The sequence below is a fragment of the Zosterops lateralis genome, assembly GCF_965231275.1.
Source record: "Zosterops lateralis genome assembly, chromosome: 34".
Taxonomy (NCBI): domain Eukaryota; kingdom Metazoa; phylum Chordata; class Aves; order Passeriformes; family Zosteropidae; genus Zosterops; species Zosterops lateralis.
The window spans coordinates 1,249,873-1,265,369 of NC_139794.1; the positions used below are offsets into that span (position 1 = coordinate 1,249,873).

At 57.9% G+C, this 15,497-nt stretch overlaps 1 protein-coding gene across 1 annotated transcript; it reads left to right on the forward strand.

Annotated features, from left to right (window-relative positions):
* Positions 1 to 1,990: 1,990 nt before the first annotated feature.
* On the forward strand, positions 1,991 to 15,033 carry LOC310921463 (polyunsaturated fatty acid lipoxygenase ALOX8-like; the record flags this gene model as incomplete). Its single annotated transcript, XM_083881593.1, has 11 exons — positions 1,991 to 2,439; positions 3,138 to 3,238; positions 4,778 to 4,950; positions 7,690 to 7,833; positions 9,361 to 9,555; positions 10,128 to 10,214; positions 11,010 to 11,158; positions 12,058 to 12,179; positions 12,570 to 12,670; positions 13,400 to 13,570; positions 14,854 to 15,033. The coding sequence occupies 11 exons, from the start codon at positions 1,991 to 1,993 to the stop codon at positions 15,031 to 15,033; spliced, it is 1,872 nt and encodes a 623-aa protein (XP_083737719.1).
* Between the last annotated feature and the right edge of the window lie 464 nt (positions 15,034 to 15,497).

Below are 15,497 nucleotides of genomic sequence, written 5' to 3' on the forward strand. Positions count from 1 at the left end.
CAATGGTCAGTGATGGTCACCATTGGTCACTGTTGGTCACTGTTGGTCACTGTTGGTCACCAATAGCTGCCGATGGTCACTGCTGGTCACTGGTGTCCCTGGTGTCACTGTTGGTCACCATTGGTCACCATTGGTCACCGTTGGTCACTGGTGTCACTGGTGTCCCCAATGGTCACTGATGGTCCCCAATGGTCACAAATGGTCTCCAATGGTCACTGTTGTCATCAATGGTCACTGGTGGTCACTGATGTCAGCAATGGTCACTCTTGGTCACCAATGGTCACCATTGGTCACCAATGATTACTGTTGGTCACCAATGGTCACCATCGGTCACTGTTGGTCACTGGTGTCACTGATGGTCACCAGCGGTCACTGATGGTCACTGATGGTCACCAACGGTCAGTGATGGTCACTGTTGGTCACCAATAGCTGCTGATGGTCACTGTTGGTCACTGCTGGTCACTGCTGGTCACTGGTGTCCCCAATGGTCACTGATGGTCACTGATGGTCACCAATGGTCACTGGTGTCATCAATGGTCACTGGTGTCCCTGGTGTCCCCAATGGTCACTGTTGGTCACTGTTGATCACTGACGGTCGCCAATGGTCACCAATGGTCACAAATGGTCACCAATGGTCACTGGTGTCATCAATGGTCACTGATGGCCACTGTTGGTCACAGTTGGTCACCAATGGTCACCAATGGTCACTGGTGGTCACTGATGGCCACCATTGGTCACCGTTGGTCACTGTTGGTCACTGTTGGTCACTGACGGTCGCCAATGGTCACTGTCGGTCACTGGTGTCACTGATGGTCACTATTGGTCACTGGTGTCCCCAATGGTCAGTGATGGTCACCATTGGTCACTGTTGGTCACTATTGGTTACTGGTGTCCCTGGTGTCACTGTTGGTCACTGTTGGTCACTGTTGGTCACCATTGGTCACCATTGGACCCCACTGGTCACTGGTGTCCCTGGTGTCCCCAATGGTCACTGTTGGTCACCATTGGTCACCATTAGTCACCGTTGGTCACCAATGGTCACCATTGGTCACTGGTGTCACTGTTGGTCACTGTTGGTCACCATTGGTCACCATTGGTCACTGGTGTCCCTGGTGTCCCCAATGGTCACTGTTGGTCACTGTTGGCCACTGATGGTCCCCAATGGTCACAAATGGTCCCCAATGGTCACTGTTGTCATCAATGGTCACTGGTGTCACCGATGGTCACCAATGGTCACTGCTGGTCACCGTTGGTCACTGTTGGTCACTGTTGGTCACCATTGGTCACTGTTGGTCCCCAATGGTCACTGTTGGTCACTGTTGGTCACTGTTGGTCACCGAAGGCCACTGCTGGTCACTATTGGTCACTGTTGGTCACCGGTGTTACTGATGGTCACTGGTGTCACCAATGGTCACTGTTGGTCATTGGTGGCCACTATTGGTCACTGTTGGTCACCAATGGTCACTGTTGGTCACTGTTGGTCACTGTTGGTCACTGTTGGTCACCAATGGTCACTGTTGGTCACTGACAGTCGCCAATGGTCACTGTCGGTCACTGGTGTCACTGGTGTCACTGATGGTCACTATTGGTCACTGGTGGTCACTTGATGTCAATAATGGTCACTGATGGTCACTATTGGTCACTGGTGGTCACTGATGGTCACCGGTGGTCACTCGTGTCCCCCAGTGGTCACTGGTGTCCCCAATGGTCACTGATGGTCACCGGTGGTCACTGGTGTCCCCCAGTGGTCACTGGTGTCCCCAGTGGTCACTGTTGGTCACCATTGGTCACCATTGGTCACCGTTGGTCACTGGTGTCACTGGTGTCCCCAATGGTCACTGATGGCCACTGTTGGTCACAGTTGGTCACCAATGGTCACCGATGGTCACCAATGGTCGCTGATGGTCACTGATGGTCACCATTGGTCACCATTGGTCACTCATGGTCACTGTTGGTCACCATTGGTCACCGTTGATCGCTGGTGTCCCCAATGGCCACCATTGTCACTGATGGTCACTGCTGGTCACCACTGGTCACCACTGGTCACCACTGGTCACCACTGGTCACTCCTGTCCCCAGGTGGGCTCCCTACGCCCCGGGCTGGCCCTGGTGTCTCCGGGCGCTTCCCCCGGCCCTGTGCCCGTGGCCACCTCCGCCCGTCACCTCGCCGGACGTGACGTCACCGCCGGCGTCCCCAACGATGACGTCACCGGGGCGGGAAACGCCCCCTGGATCTGTGACGTCACAGGAGGCGATGACGTCACAGGAATCGACAACGCCGCCATCGGGACAGATGACGTCATCGGGACAGATGACGCCATCGGGACAGATGACGTCAGAGGGCTCGATGACGTCACAGGGGCCACCCCCGGAGTTGTCCCCAACCCTGAGCTTCCCCCTGGCCCACCGGGCACAACTGGCCGCCCGCGCCGCCGCCGCGTCAGTGACACCCTGGGGACACCCCGGGGGGGACATCGAGGGTCACCGAGGGTCATTGAGGGTCATGGAGGGTCCCCAAGGGTCATGGAGGGTCCCCAAGGGTCATAGAGGGTCATGGAGGGTCATTGAGGGTCATGGAGGGTCATGGAGGGTCCTCAAGGGTCATTGAGGGTCATTGAGGGTCCCCAAGGGTCATCAAGGGTCATTGAGGGTCATTGAGGGTCATGGAGGGTCATTGAGGGTCACCAAGTGTCCCCAAGTGTCCCCAAGGGCCATGGAGGGTCCCAGCCACCCCCCACCCATCTCTTTGTCCTCGGGTGTCCCCAATGTCCCCACCATTGTTGTTCCTTCTCTGTCCCCAATGTCCCCAATGTCCCCTCAATGTCCCCAATGTCCCCTCAACATCCCCAATGTCCCTCAATGTCCCCAATGTCCCCTAATGTCCTCAATGTCCCCAATCCCCCCAACATCCCCCCAATGTCCCCAATGTCCCCAATGTCCCCCAATGTCCCCAATGTCCCCCCAATGTCCCCAATGTCCCCAATGTCCCTCAATGTCCCCAATGTCCCCCAATGTCCCCAATGTCCCCCCAATGTCCCCACTGCCCCCAATGTCCCCACTGTCCCCAGTGTCCCCTCAGTGTCCCCTCTGTCCTCAATGTCCCCAGTGTCCCCTCAATGTCCCCTCTGTCCCCTCAGGCAGATCCGGATCCGGCTCCGGGGGCTCCGTTCTGGGGGGTCCTGGGACAGCTTTGGGGACATTCAGGCGGCGCTGGAGGGACCCGGGACCCCCATCAGTGGTGGGTGACACCCCTGGGGACACTGGGGACATTGGGGACAATGGGGGGATTGGGGACATTGGGGAGACATTGGGGACATTGGGGGGATTGGGGACCTTTGGGGGACATTGGGGACATGGGGGACATTGGGGGGAAATTGGGGGGATTTGGGACATTGAGGGGACATTGGGGGAATTGGGGACATTGGGGACAATGGGGGGGACATTGTGGGGGACATGGGAGGGTCTCAAGAATTCTGGGGAGGTCCTGGTGGTGTCCCCAATGTCCCCAGTGTCCCCAATGTCCCCAATGTCCCCACTGATGTCCCCATGTCCCCATGTCCCCAGAGTTCGTGGTGCAGCACTGGCAGGAGGTGTCCCCAGTGATGTCCCCAATGTCCCCAATGTCCCCGTTGGTGTCCCCAGAGTTTGTGCTGCAGCACTGGCAGGAGGTGTCCCCAATGTCCCCAATGATGTCCCCACTGTCCCCAGTGATGTCCCCAATGTCCCCAATGTCCCCAATGTCCCCATGTCCCCATTGTCCCCACTGATGTCCCCAATGTCCCCGTTGGTGTCCCCAGAGTTTGTGCTGCAGCACTGGCAGGAGGTGTCCCCAATGATGTCCCCAATGTCCCCACTGTCCCCAATGTCCCCTGTCCCCACTGTCCCCAGTGATGTCCCCAATGTCCCCAATGTCCCCACTGATGTCCCCATGTCCCCAGAGTTCGTGCTGCAGCACTGGCAGGAGGTGTCCCCAATGTCCCCAATGATGTCCCCACTGTCCCCAGTGATGTCCCCAATGTCCCCATTGATGTCCCCAATGTCCCCAATGTCCCCAATGTCCCCATGTCCCCAATGTCCCCAATGATGTCCCCAATGTCCCCAGTGATGTCCCCAATGTCCCCAATGATGTCCCCAATGTCCCCATTGATGTCCCCACTGTCCCCAGTGATGTCCCCAATGTCCCCAATGATGTCCCCACTGTCCCCAGTGATGTCCCCAATGTCCCCAATGTCCCCAATGTCCCCAATGATGTCCCCAATGTCCCCAATGATGTCCCCAATGTCCCCATTGATGTCCCCACTGTCCCCAGTGATGTCCCCAATGTCCCCAATGTCCCCACTGTCCCCAATGTCCCCTGTCTCCAATGTCCCCAATGATGTCCCCAATGTCCCCAATGTCCCCACTGATGTCCCCATGTCCCCATGTCCCCAGAGTTCGTGCTGCAGCACTGGCAGGAGGTGTCCCCAATGTCCCCAATGATGTCCCCACTGTCCCCAGTGATGTCTCCAATGTCCCCAATGATGTCCCCACTGTCCCCAGTGATGTCCCCAATGTCCCCAATGTCCCCAATGCCCCAATGTCCCCAATGTCCCCATGTCCCCAATGTCCCCACTGATGTCCCCAATGTCCCCGTTGGTGTCCCCAGAGTTTGTGCTGCAGCACTGGCAGGAGGTGTCCCCAATGTCCCCACTGATGTCCCCAATGCCCCAATGTCCCCAATGTCCCCATGTCCCCAATGTCCCCACTGATGTCCCCATGTCCCCGTTGGTGTCCCCAGAGTTGGTGCTGCAGCACTGGCAGGAGGACGCGTTTTTCGGGGAGCAGTTCCTGAGCGGGGTGAACCCCGTCCTGCTGCGCCGCTGCCCCCGCCTGCCCCCCAACTTCCCCGTCACCGCCCCCATGGTGGCCCCCACCCTGGGGCCCGGGACCACCCTCCAGAGGGAGATGGAGGTGAGGGACCCTAAACACCCCAAAATCCCCAAAATAAACCCAAAATAACCCCAAAACCAGCCCCGCCCTGGGGCCCGGGACCACCCTCGAGAGGGAGATGGAGGTGAGGGACCCTAAACACCCCAAAATCCCCAAAATAACCCCAAAACCAGCCCCACCCTGGGGCCTGGGACCACCCTGGAGAGGGAGATGGAGGTGAGGGACCCTAAACACCCCAAAATCCCCAAAATAACCCCAAAACCAGCCCCACCCTGGGGCCCGGGACCACCCTGGAGAGGGAGATGGAGGTGAGGGACCCTAAACACCCCAAAAATCCCCAAAATAACCCCAAAATAACCCCAAAAATAACCCAAAACCAGCCCCAAAACCATCCGCAAATCCGGCCCAAAAGACCCCAAAAATAACCCAAAAATAATCCCCAAAACACCAAAAAATCCCCCCAAAATAACCCCAGAAACAGCAAAAATAACCCCCAAAAATAACCCCAAAATAACCCAAAAATAATCCCCAAAACACCGAAAATAACCCAGAAAATAACCCCAGAAACACCAAAAATAACCCCCCAAAATAACCCCAAAATAACCCAAAAATAATCCCCAAAACACCGAAAATAACCCAGAAAATAACCCCAGAAACACCAAAAATAACCCCCCAAAATAACCCCAAAATAACCCCCAAAACACCGAAAATAACCCAAAAAATAACCCCCAAAATAACCCCAAAAATAACCCCAAAAACAGCCCCACCCTGGGGCCTGGGACCACCCTGGAGAGGGAGATGGAGGTGAGGGACCCTAAACACCCCAAAATCCCCAAAATAACCCCAAAATAACCCCAAAAATAACCCAAAACCAGCCCCAAAACCATCCGCAAATCCGGCCCAAAACAGCCAAAAATAACCCAAAATAATCCCTCAAAAAACCCTCAAAAAAACCCCAGAAACAGCAAAAATAACCCCCCAAAATAACCCAAAAATAACCCAAAAATAACCCCCAAAACACCAAAAATAACCCAGAAAATAACCCAGAAAATAAACCAAAAATAACCCCAAAAATATCCCCACCCTGGGCCCTGGGACAACTCTGGAGAAGGAGATGGAGGTGAGGGATCCTGAACACCCCAAAAATCCCCAAAATGACCCCAAAATAACCCAAAACCAGCCCCAAAATGGGTGTCCAGGGTGGTTCCCCTTTTTTAGGGGGGTTCCCCATATTTTGGATTGTCCCATTTTTGGGGGGGTCCCGGTTCTCAGGGTGGGGTCAGGGGGGTGTCCCATATTTTGGGGTGTCCCATATTTTGGGGTTTCCCATTTTTGGGGAGGGTCTCAGGGGTCTCAGGGTGGGGTCAGGGGGGTCCCCATTTTTTGGGGTGTCCCATTTGTGGGGTGTCCCATTTTTGGGGGGTTCCAGGGTGTGGTTCCCTATTTTTTGGGGGGATCTCATTTTTGGGGTGTCCCAGTTTTGGGAGTGTCTGGGAAGGTTCCCCATATTTTTTGGGGGTCCCATTTTTGGAGTGTCCCATTTTTGGGGTGATCTCAGGGGAGGTTCCCGAGGGGTTCCCCATTTTTTTTGGGGTGTCTCATTTTTGGGGTGTCCCATTTTTGGGATGTCCCATTTTTGGGGGTGTCCCATTTTTTGGGTGTCCCATTTTTAGGGGGGTTTCCGGGGGGTCAGGGGAGGTCTTGGGGAGTGTCTGATTTTTGGGGTGTCCCATATTTTGGGGTGTCCCATTTTTTGGAGTGTCTGGGGGAGTTCCCCATTTTTTGGGTGTCCCATTTTTGGGGTCTCCCATATTTTGGGGTTTCTGATTTTTGGGGTGTCCCATTTTTGGGGGGTCTCGGGGGGGATTCCCATTTTTGAGGGTGTCCCGCTTCTCAGGGTGGGGTCAGGGGGGTTCCCATTTTTGGGGTTCCCAATTTTTGGGGTGTCCCATTTCTGGGGGGTTCCAGGGGGTGGTTCCCCATTTTTTGGGGTCTCCCCATTTTTTAGGGTGTCCCATTTCTGGGGGGTTCCAGAGGGGGTTCCCCATTTTTGGGGTGTCCCATTTATGGGGAGGTCTCAGGTTGTCCCATTTTGGGGTTCCTAATTTTTGGGGTGTCCCATTTTTTGGGGGGGTTCCTAATTTTTGGGGTGTCCCATTTTTGGGGTGTCCCATATTTGGCGTGTCCCATTTTTGGGGTGTCCCCTATTTTGGGGTGTCCCATTTTTTGGGGTGTCCCATATTTTGGGGTGTCTTCTATTTTGGGGTGTCCCATTTCTGGGGGGTTCCAGGGGGTGGTTCCCCATTTTTTGGGGTGTCCCCATTTTTGGGGTGTCCCATATTTTGGGGTATCCCATTTTTGGGGGGGGAGTTTCAGGGGGATCAAGGGGGTTCCCAGAGATTCCCAATTTTTTGGGGTGTCTGGGGGGGGTCCTGGGGGGTTTCCCCATTTTTTGGGGGGGGTGTTCCATATTTTGGGGTGTCCCATTTTTGGGGTGTCCCATTTTTGGGGGGGGGAGTTTCAGGGGGGTCAAGGGGGTTCCCAGAGATTCCCAATTTTTTGGGGTGTCTGGGGGGGTCTTGAGGGGTTTCCCCATTTTTTTGGGGGGGGTTCCCCCATTTTTGGGGTGTCTGGGGGGGTCCTGGGGGTTCCCCATTTTTTGGGGGGTGTGTCCCATTTTTGGGGTGTCTCAGGGGGGTCAGAGGACCCCATTTTTTTTGGGGAGGGGGTGTCTGATTTTTGGGGTCCCCCGTCCCACAGGTGCGTCACATTTTCCTGGCCGACTACGCCCTCCTGGGGGGGCTCCCCACGGGCACCATCGGGGGGCGCCCCCAGTTTGTGGCCGCCCCCCTTTGTCTCCTCTGGCTCAACCCCCGCGGGGACCTTCTACCTGTGGCCATCCAGGTGAGTCCAGGTGTGTCCCCAAAATGTCCTCAAAGTGTCCCCAAAGTGTCCCCAGGTGTGTCCCCAGGTGTGTCCCAGGTGTGTCTCCAGGTGTGTCCCAGGTGTCCCCAGGTGTGTCCACAAATGTCCCCAGGTGTGTCCCCAAAGTGTCCCCAGGTGTGTCCCCAGAGTGTCCCAGGTGTGTCCCAGGTGTGTCCCCAGGTGTGTCCCAGGTGTGTCCCCAGAGTGTCCCAGGTGTGTCCCAGGTGTGTCCCCAGGTGTGCCCCAGGTGTGTCCCCAGGTGTGTCCCAGGTGTGTCCCAGGTGTGTCCCCAGGTGTGTCTCCATTGTCCCTTGACCCCTGATGACCCTCACTGACCACTGACCCCTCACTGACCACTGACCCCTGGTGTCCCCTTTGTCCACTGACCCCTCACTGACCCCTGGTGACCCTCACTGACCCCTGGTGACCCTCACTGACCACTGACCCCTCACTGACCACTGACCCCTGGTGTCCCCTTTGTCCACTGACCCTCACTGACCACTGATGACCCTCACTGACCACTGACCCCTCACTGACCCCTGACCCCTGGTGTCCCCCCAGCTCTCCCAATGTCCAGGCCCCGAATCCCCAATTTTCCTGCCGGACACTGGTGGCTGGACTTTGGCCAAGCTCTGGGTCACTGACCACTGACCCCTGACCCCTGACCCCTGGTGTCCCCCCAGCTCTCCCAATGTCCAGGCCCCGAGTCCCCGATTTTCCTGCCGGACACTGGTGGCTGGACTTTGGCCAAGCTCTGGGTCACTGACCACTGACCACTGACCACTGACCACTGACCCCTGGTGACCCTCACTGACCACTGACCCTCACTGACCACTGACCCTCACTGACCACTGACCCCTGACCACTGGTGTCCCCTTTGTCCACCGACCCCACTGACCCCTGGTGACCCTCACTGACCCTCACTGACCCCTCACTGACCCCTGACCCCTGACCACTGACCACTGACCACTGACTCCTGATGACCCTCACTGACCACTGACCCTCACTAACCACTGACCCCTGGTGTCCCCTTTGTCCACTGACCACTGACCACTGACCCTCACTGACCACTGCCCCCTCACTGACCACTGACCCCTGATGACCCTCACTGACCCCTGGTGTCCCCTTTGTCCACTGACCCTCACTGACCCCTGGTGACCCCTCACTGACCCCTCACTGACCCCTGACCCCTGGTGTCCCCCCAGCTCTCCCAATGTCCAGGCCCCGAGTCCCCGATTTTCCTGCCGGACACTCCTGGCTGGACTTTGGCCAAGCTCTGGGTCACTGACCACTGACCACTGACCACTGACCCCTCACTGACCACTGACCTCACTGACCCCTGGTGACCCTCACTGACCACTGACCCCTCACTGACCACTGACCCTTGGTGTCCCCTTTGTCCCCCACTGACCCTCACTGACCCCTGGTGACCCTCACTGACCCCTGGGGTCCCTCACTGACCACTGACCACTGACCCCTGACCCCTGACCCCTGGTGTCCCCCCAGCTCTCCCAGTGTCCAGGCCCCGAGTCCCCGATTTTCCTGCCGGACACTGGTGGCTGGACTTTGGCCAAGCTCTGGGTCAGGGCCTCTCACTTTGTCCTGCACGAGATGGTCACTCACCTCCTCCACGGTCACTTTTTGGCCGAAGTTTTCGCTGTGGCCACTCACAGGCTGCCCACGGCTCACCCCGTGCACCAGGTAACCCCGAAAACACACCCCTGGACCCCAAAAAGTGAAATTCCTGCCCCAAAAAGCTCCTTTGGGACCCCAAAATCCACCCTGGGATCCCAAAAAGTGAAATTCTCACCCCAAAAATACACCCCGGGTCCCCAAAAAGTGAAATTGTCACCCCAAAAAACTCCTTTGGGACCCCAAAATTCAACCCAGGACCCCAAAATCCACCCCGGGACCCCAAAAAGTGAAATTCCCACCCCAAAAACCCAACCAGGACCCCAAAAACCCAACTGGGACCCCAAAAAATGAAATTCCTGCCCTAAAAACCCAACCAGGACCACAAAAATGTCCCAAATAGACCCAAAATGTGCCCCCCAATGTCCCCAATGTCCCCAATGTCCCCACTGTCCCCAATGTCCCCACTGTCCCCACTGCCGCCAATGTCCCCAATGTCCCCATTGTCCCCAATGTCCCCAATGTCCCCATTGTCCCCAATGTCCCCAATGTCCCCATTGCCCTCAATGTCCCCATTGTCCCCAATGTCCCCAATGTCCCCAATGTCCCCAGTGTCCCCAATGTCCCCATGTTGTCCCCAGCTGCTCCTGCCCCATCTCCAGTTCACTTTCCACATCAACATCTTGGCCCGGGAGACTCTGCTCAACCCTGGTGGCATCATCGACCAGGTGAGTGTCACCTGAGTGTCACCTGAGTGTCACCTGTGTCACCTCAGTGTCACCTGAGTGTCACCTGTGTGTCACCTGTGTCACCTGTGTGTCACCTGTGTGTCACCTGAGTGTCACCTGAGTGTCACCTGTGTCACCTCAGTGTCACCTGAGTGTCACCTGAGTGTCACCTGTGTCACCTGTGTCACCTGAGTGTCACCTGTGTCACCTGTGTCACCTGAGTGTCACCTGTGTGTCACCTGTGTGTCACCTGAGTGTCACCTGAGTGTCACCTGTTTCCCCTCAGTGTCACCTGTGTGTCACCTGTGTGTCACCTCTGTGTCACCTGTGTGTCACCTGTGTGTCACCTGAGTGTCACCTGTTTCCCCTCAGTGTCACCTGTGTGTCACCTGTGTGTCACCTCTGTCTCACCTGTGTGTCACCTGTGTGTCACCTGAGTGTCACCTGAGTGTCACCTGAGTGTCACCTGTGTGTCACCTGAGTGTCACCTGAGTGTCGTCTGTGTCACCTGAGTGTCACCTGTTTCACCTCAGTGTCACCTCTGTGTCACCTGTGTTTCACCTGTGTGTCACCTGTGTCACCTCAGGGTGACACTGATGGGTGTCACTGTCCCCAGGCCAATGTGGGTGGTCTGGGTGGTGACACAGGTGACACTGACCGATGTCACTGTCCCCAGGCCACCTCAGGGTGGCACAGGTGACACTGACCGATGTCACTGTCCCCAGGCCACCTCAGGGTGACACAGGTGACACTGACCGATGTCACTGTCCCCAGGCCACCTCAGTGGGCAGGGAGGGGACGCTGGCGCTGGTGGCCCGGGGGACATCGTCCCTGACCTACGGCGAGCTCTGTGTCCCCGAGGACGTGGCCGCGCGCGGCGTTGGGGACATCCCGCGGTACCACTACAGGGACGACGCCCTGGACATCTGGGGGGCCATCGAGAGGTGGGGACAGTGGGGACATCATTGGGGACAGTGGGGACATCATTGGGGACAGTGGGGACATTGGGGGGATTGGTGACACTGGGGACAATGGGGACAATGGGGGACATTGGGGACAGTGGGGGGATTGGGGGACATTTGGGGACATTTGGGGACAATGGGGGGATTGGGGGATATTGGGGACAGTGGGGACATTGGGGACAGTGGGGACATTGGGGGAATTGGGGACATTGGGGACATTGGGGACATTGGGGGGACATTGGGGATAATGGGGAGATTGGGGACATTGGGGGGATTGGGGACATTGGGGGACATTGGGGACAATGGGGACAGTGGGGGACATTGGGGACAATGGGGACAATGGGGACATTGGGGACATTGGGGACAATGGGGACATTGGGGACATTGGGGACAATGGGGACATTGGGGATGTTGGGGACATTGGGGACATTGGGGACATTGGGGACAATGGGGACATTGGGGACACTTGGGGACATTGGGGACATTGGGGACATTAGGGACAGTGGGGACATTGGGGACATTGGGGACATCGGTGACATTGGGGACATTGGGGACAATGGGGACATTGGGGATGTTGGGGACATTGGGGACATTGGGGACATTGGGGACATTGGGGACAATGGGGACATTGGGGACACTTGGGGACATTGGGGACATTGGGGACACCTGGGGACATGAGGGGACATGAGGGGACATGACCACACCATGTCCCCAATGTCTCCACGGTCCCCAATGTCCCTTCAATGTTCCCCCAATGTCCCCAATGTCCTCACTGACCCAATTGTCCCCAATCCCCTCAATGTTCCCAATGTCCCCAACATCCCCAATGTCCCCACTGTCCCTAATGTCCCCAATGTCCCCAATGTCCCCACTGTCCCCAGTTACGTGCAGGGCATCGTGTCCCTGTTCTACGCCGGTGACAGTGACGTGTCGGAGGACGAGGAGCTGCAGGGCTGGGTGGGCGAGATCTTCACCTACGGAGTGCTGGGGAACGCCCGGAGCGGTGAGGGGACACCTGGGGACACCTGGGGACACCTGGGGACACCTGGGGACAGGTGTGACACACCTGGGGAGACCTGGGGACACACCTGGGGACACCTGGGGACACACCTGGGGACACCTGGGGACAGCTGGGGACAGTTGGGGACAGTTGGGAATGTTCCCAACATCTCCCCAATGTCCCCACTGGTGTCCTCAATGATGTCCCCTGTGTCCCCCCAAATGTCCTCTGTGTCTCCACTGTCCCCAATGTCTCCAATGTCCCCAATGTCCCCACTGTCCCCAATGCCCCCACTGATGTCCCCACTGTCCCCAATGTCCCCACTGTCCCCAATGTCCCCACTGATGTCCCCAATGTCCCCAATGTCCCCACTGATGTCCCCAATGTCCCCAGGGTTCCCGTCCCGTCTCTCCTCCCGCCCTGAGCTGGTGAAGTTCCTCACGATGATCATCTTCGTCTGCTCCGCCCGACACGCGGCCGTCAACAGCGGCCAGGTGACACCTGGGACACCCAAAACACACCTGGGGACACACCTGGGACACACCTGGGGACACTTTGGGGACACACCTGGGGACACACCTGGGGACACACCTGGGGACACACCTAGGGACACACCTGGGACACACCTGGGGACACACCTGGGGACACACCTAGGGACACACCTGGGACACACCTGGGGACACACCTGGGGACACACTTGGGACACCTGGGGACACACCTGGGACACACCTGGGACACCTGGGGACACCTGGGACACCTGGGACACCTGGGGACACACCTGGGGACACTTTGGGGACACACCTGGGGACACCTGGGGACACACCTGGGGACACACCTGGGGACACACCTGGGAACACACCTGGGACACACCTGGGACACACCTGGGACACACCTGGGGACACACCTGGGAACACACCTGGGGACACCTGGGACACACCTGGGGACACCTGGGGACACACTTGGGGACCTGAGTGACCCCAGTGACCCTTGGGGACATTTTGGGGTCTCTGGTGACCCCAGTGTCCCCCAGTTGACCCCAGTGTCCCCCAGTTGACCCCATGGCACCTGAATGACCCCAGTGACCCCGAGTGACCCCAGTGACCCTTGGGGACATTTTGGGCTCTGAGTGACCCTGAGTGACCCCAGTAACCCTTGGGGACATTCTGAGGTCTCCGATGTCCCCTCTGACCCCCGAGTGACCCCGATGTCCCCGACGTCCCCAGTACGACTACGCGGCCTGGATGCCCAACACGCCGGGGACGATGCAGAGGCCACCCCCGAGGAGTGTCACCGAGGCCACCGAGGAGCTGCTGCTGGGGACACTCCCGTCCCCCGAGGCCACCGGGGCCCTGCTGGCCCTGCTGAGCGTGGTCAGCTACGAGGGGGGAGAGCCGGTGAGGGGACAGGGGGACACTGGGGACATTGGGACATTGGGGGGATTGTGGACATTGGGGACATTGGGGACAGTGGGGACATTGGGGACAATGAGGGGATTGGGGGCGTTGGGGGTCAATGGGGTCATTGGGGACATTGGGGACAGTGGGGACATTGGGGGGATTTGGGATATTGGAGACATTGGGGACATTGGGGACATTGGGGACAATGGGGACAATGGGGACATTGGGGTCAATGGTGGGATTGGGGACAATGGGGACACTGGGGACAATGAGGGGATTGGGGGGTCAATGGGGACATTGGGGACATTGGGGGACATTGGGGTCAATGGGGGCTTTGGGGACATTGGGGACATTGGGGGGACATTGGGGACACTGGGGACACTGGGAGGGGGGTTGTGACCTCATTTTTGGGGTCACCATGATGTCCCTGACTGTGGTTTTGGGGTGACCCTGATGATGTCCCCACTGTCCCCACTGCCCCCACTGTCCCCTGGGGTCACCCTGACGTCCCCTGGGGTGACCCTGACACTGTCCCCATTGTCCCCACTGTCCCCATTGTCCCCATTGTCCCTTGGGGTGACTCAGATGTCCCTGATGTCCCCTGGTGTCACTCTAACGCTGTCCCCAACTGTCCCCATTGTCCCCACTGTCCCCATTGTCCCCTGGTGTCACTCTAACACTGTCCCCACTGTCCCCACTGTCCCCACTGTCCCCACTGTCCCCATTGTCCCCTGGGGTCACTCTGATGTCCCACGGTGTCACCCTGACACTGTCCCCATTGTCCCCACTGTCCCCACTGTTCCCACTGTCCCCTGGGGTCACTCTGACACTGTCCCCACTGTCCCCACTGTCCCCACTGTCCCCACTGTCCCCATTGTCCCCTGGGCTCACTCTGATGTCCTCTGGGGTCACTCTGAGGTCCCTCATGGGGTCACCCTGACCATGTCCCCACTGTCCCCTGTGGTCACTCTAACAATGTCCCCACTGTCCCCACTGTCCCCTGGGGTCACCCTGACAATGTCCCCACTGTCCCCATTGTCCCCACTGTCCCCATTGTCCATTGTTCCCAACTGTCCCCACTGTCCCCTGGTGTCACTCTAACACTGTCCCCACTGTCCCCATTGTCCCCACTGTCCCCATTGTCCCCTGGTGTCCCCAATGTCCCCTGGTGTCACTCTAACACTGTCCCCACTGTCCCCACTGTCCCCATTGTCCCCTGGTGTCCCCACTGTCCCCTGTGGTCACCCTGACACTGTCCCCACTGTCCCCGTTGTCCCCAGCGTCCCCTGGGCTCGCGGTTCCAGGATCTCCTGTCGGGTCCCGGCCCCCGCCGTGTCCTGTCCCGGTTCCGGCAGCGCCTGGAGCGAATCTCGGAGCGGATCCGGCACCGGAACCGGCACCTGGAGCTGCCCTACCCCTACCTGGAGCCCACCTGTGTCACCGAGAGCATCTCCATATGACACCTGTGTCACCTGTGTCACCTGTGTCACCTGTGTGTCACCTGAGTGTCACCTGTGTGTCACCTGTGTCACCTGTGTGTCACCTGTGTCACCTGTGTCCCCACCTGGAGCCCACCTGTGTCACCGAGAGCATCTCCATATGACACCTGTGTCACCTGTGTCACCTGTGTGTCACCTGTGTCACCTGAGTGTCACCTGAGTGTCACCTGTGTGTCACCTGTGTCACCTGTGTGTCACCTGTGTGTCACCTGTGTGTCACCTGTGTCACCTGTGTCACCTGTGTCACCTGTGTCACCTGAGTGTCACCTGTGTGTCACCTGTGTCACCTGTGTGTCACCTGTGTGTCACCTGTGTCACCTGTGTCACCTGTGTCACCTGGAGCCCACCTGTGTGTCACCTGTGTGTCACCTGTGTCACCTGAGTGTCACCTGTGTCACCGAGAGCATCTCCATATGACACCTGTG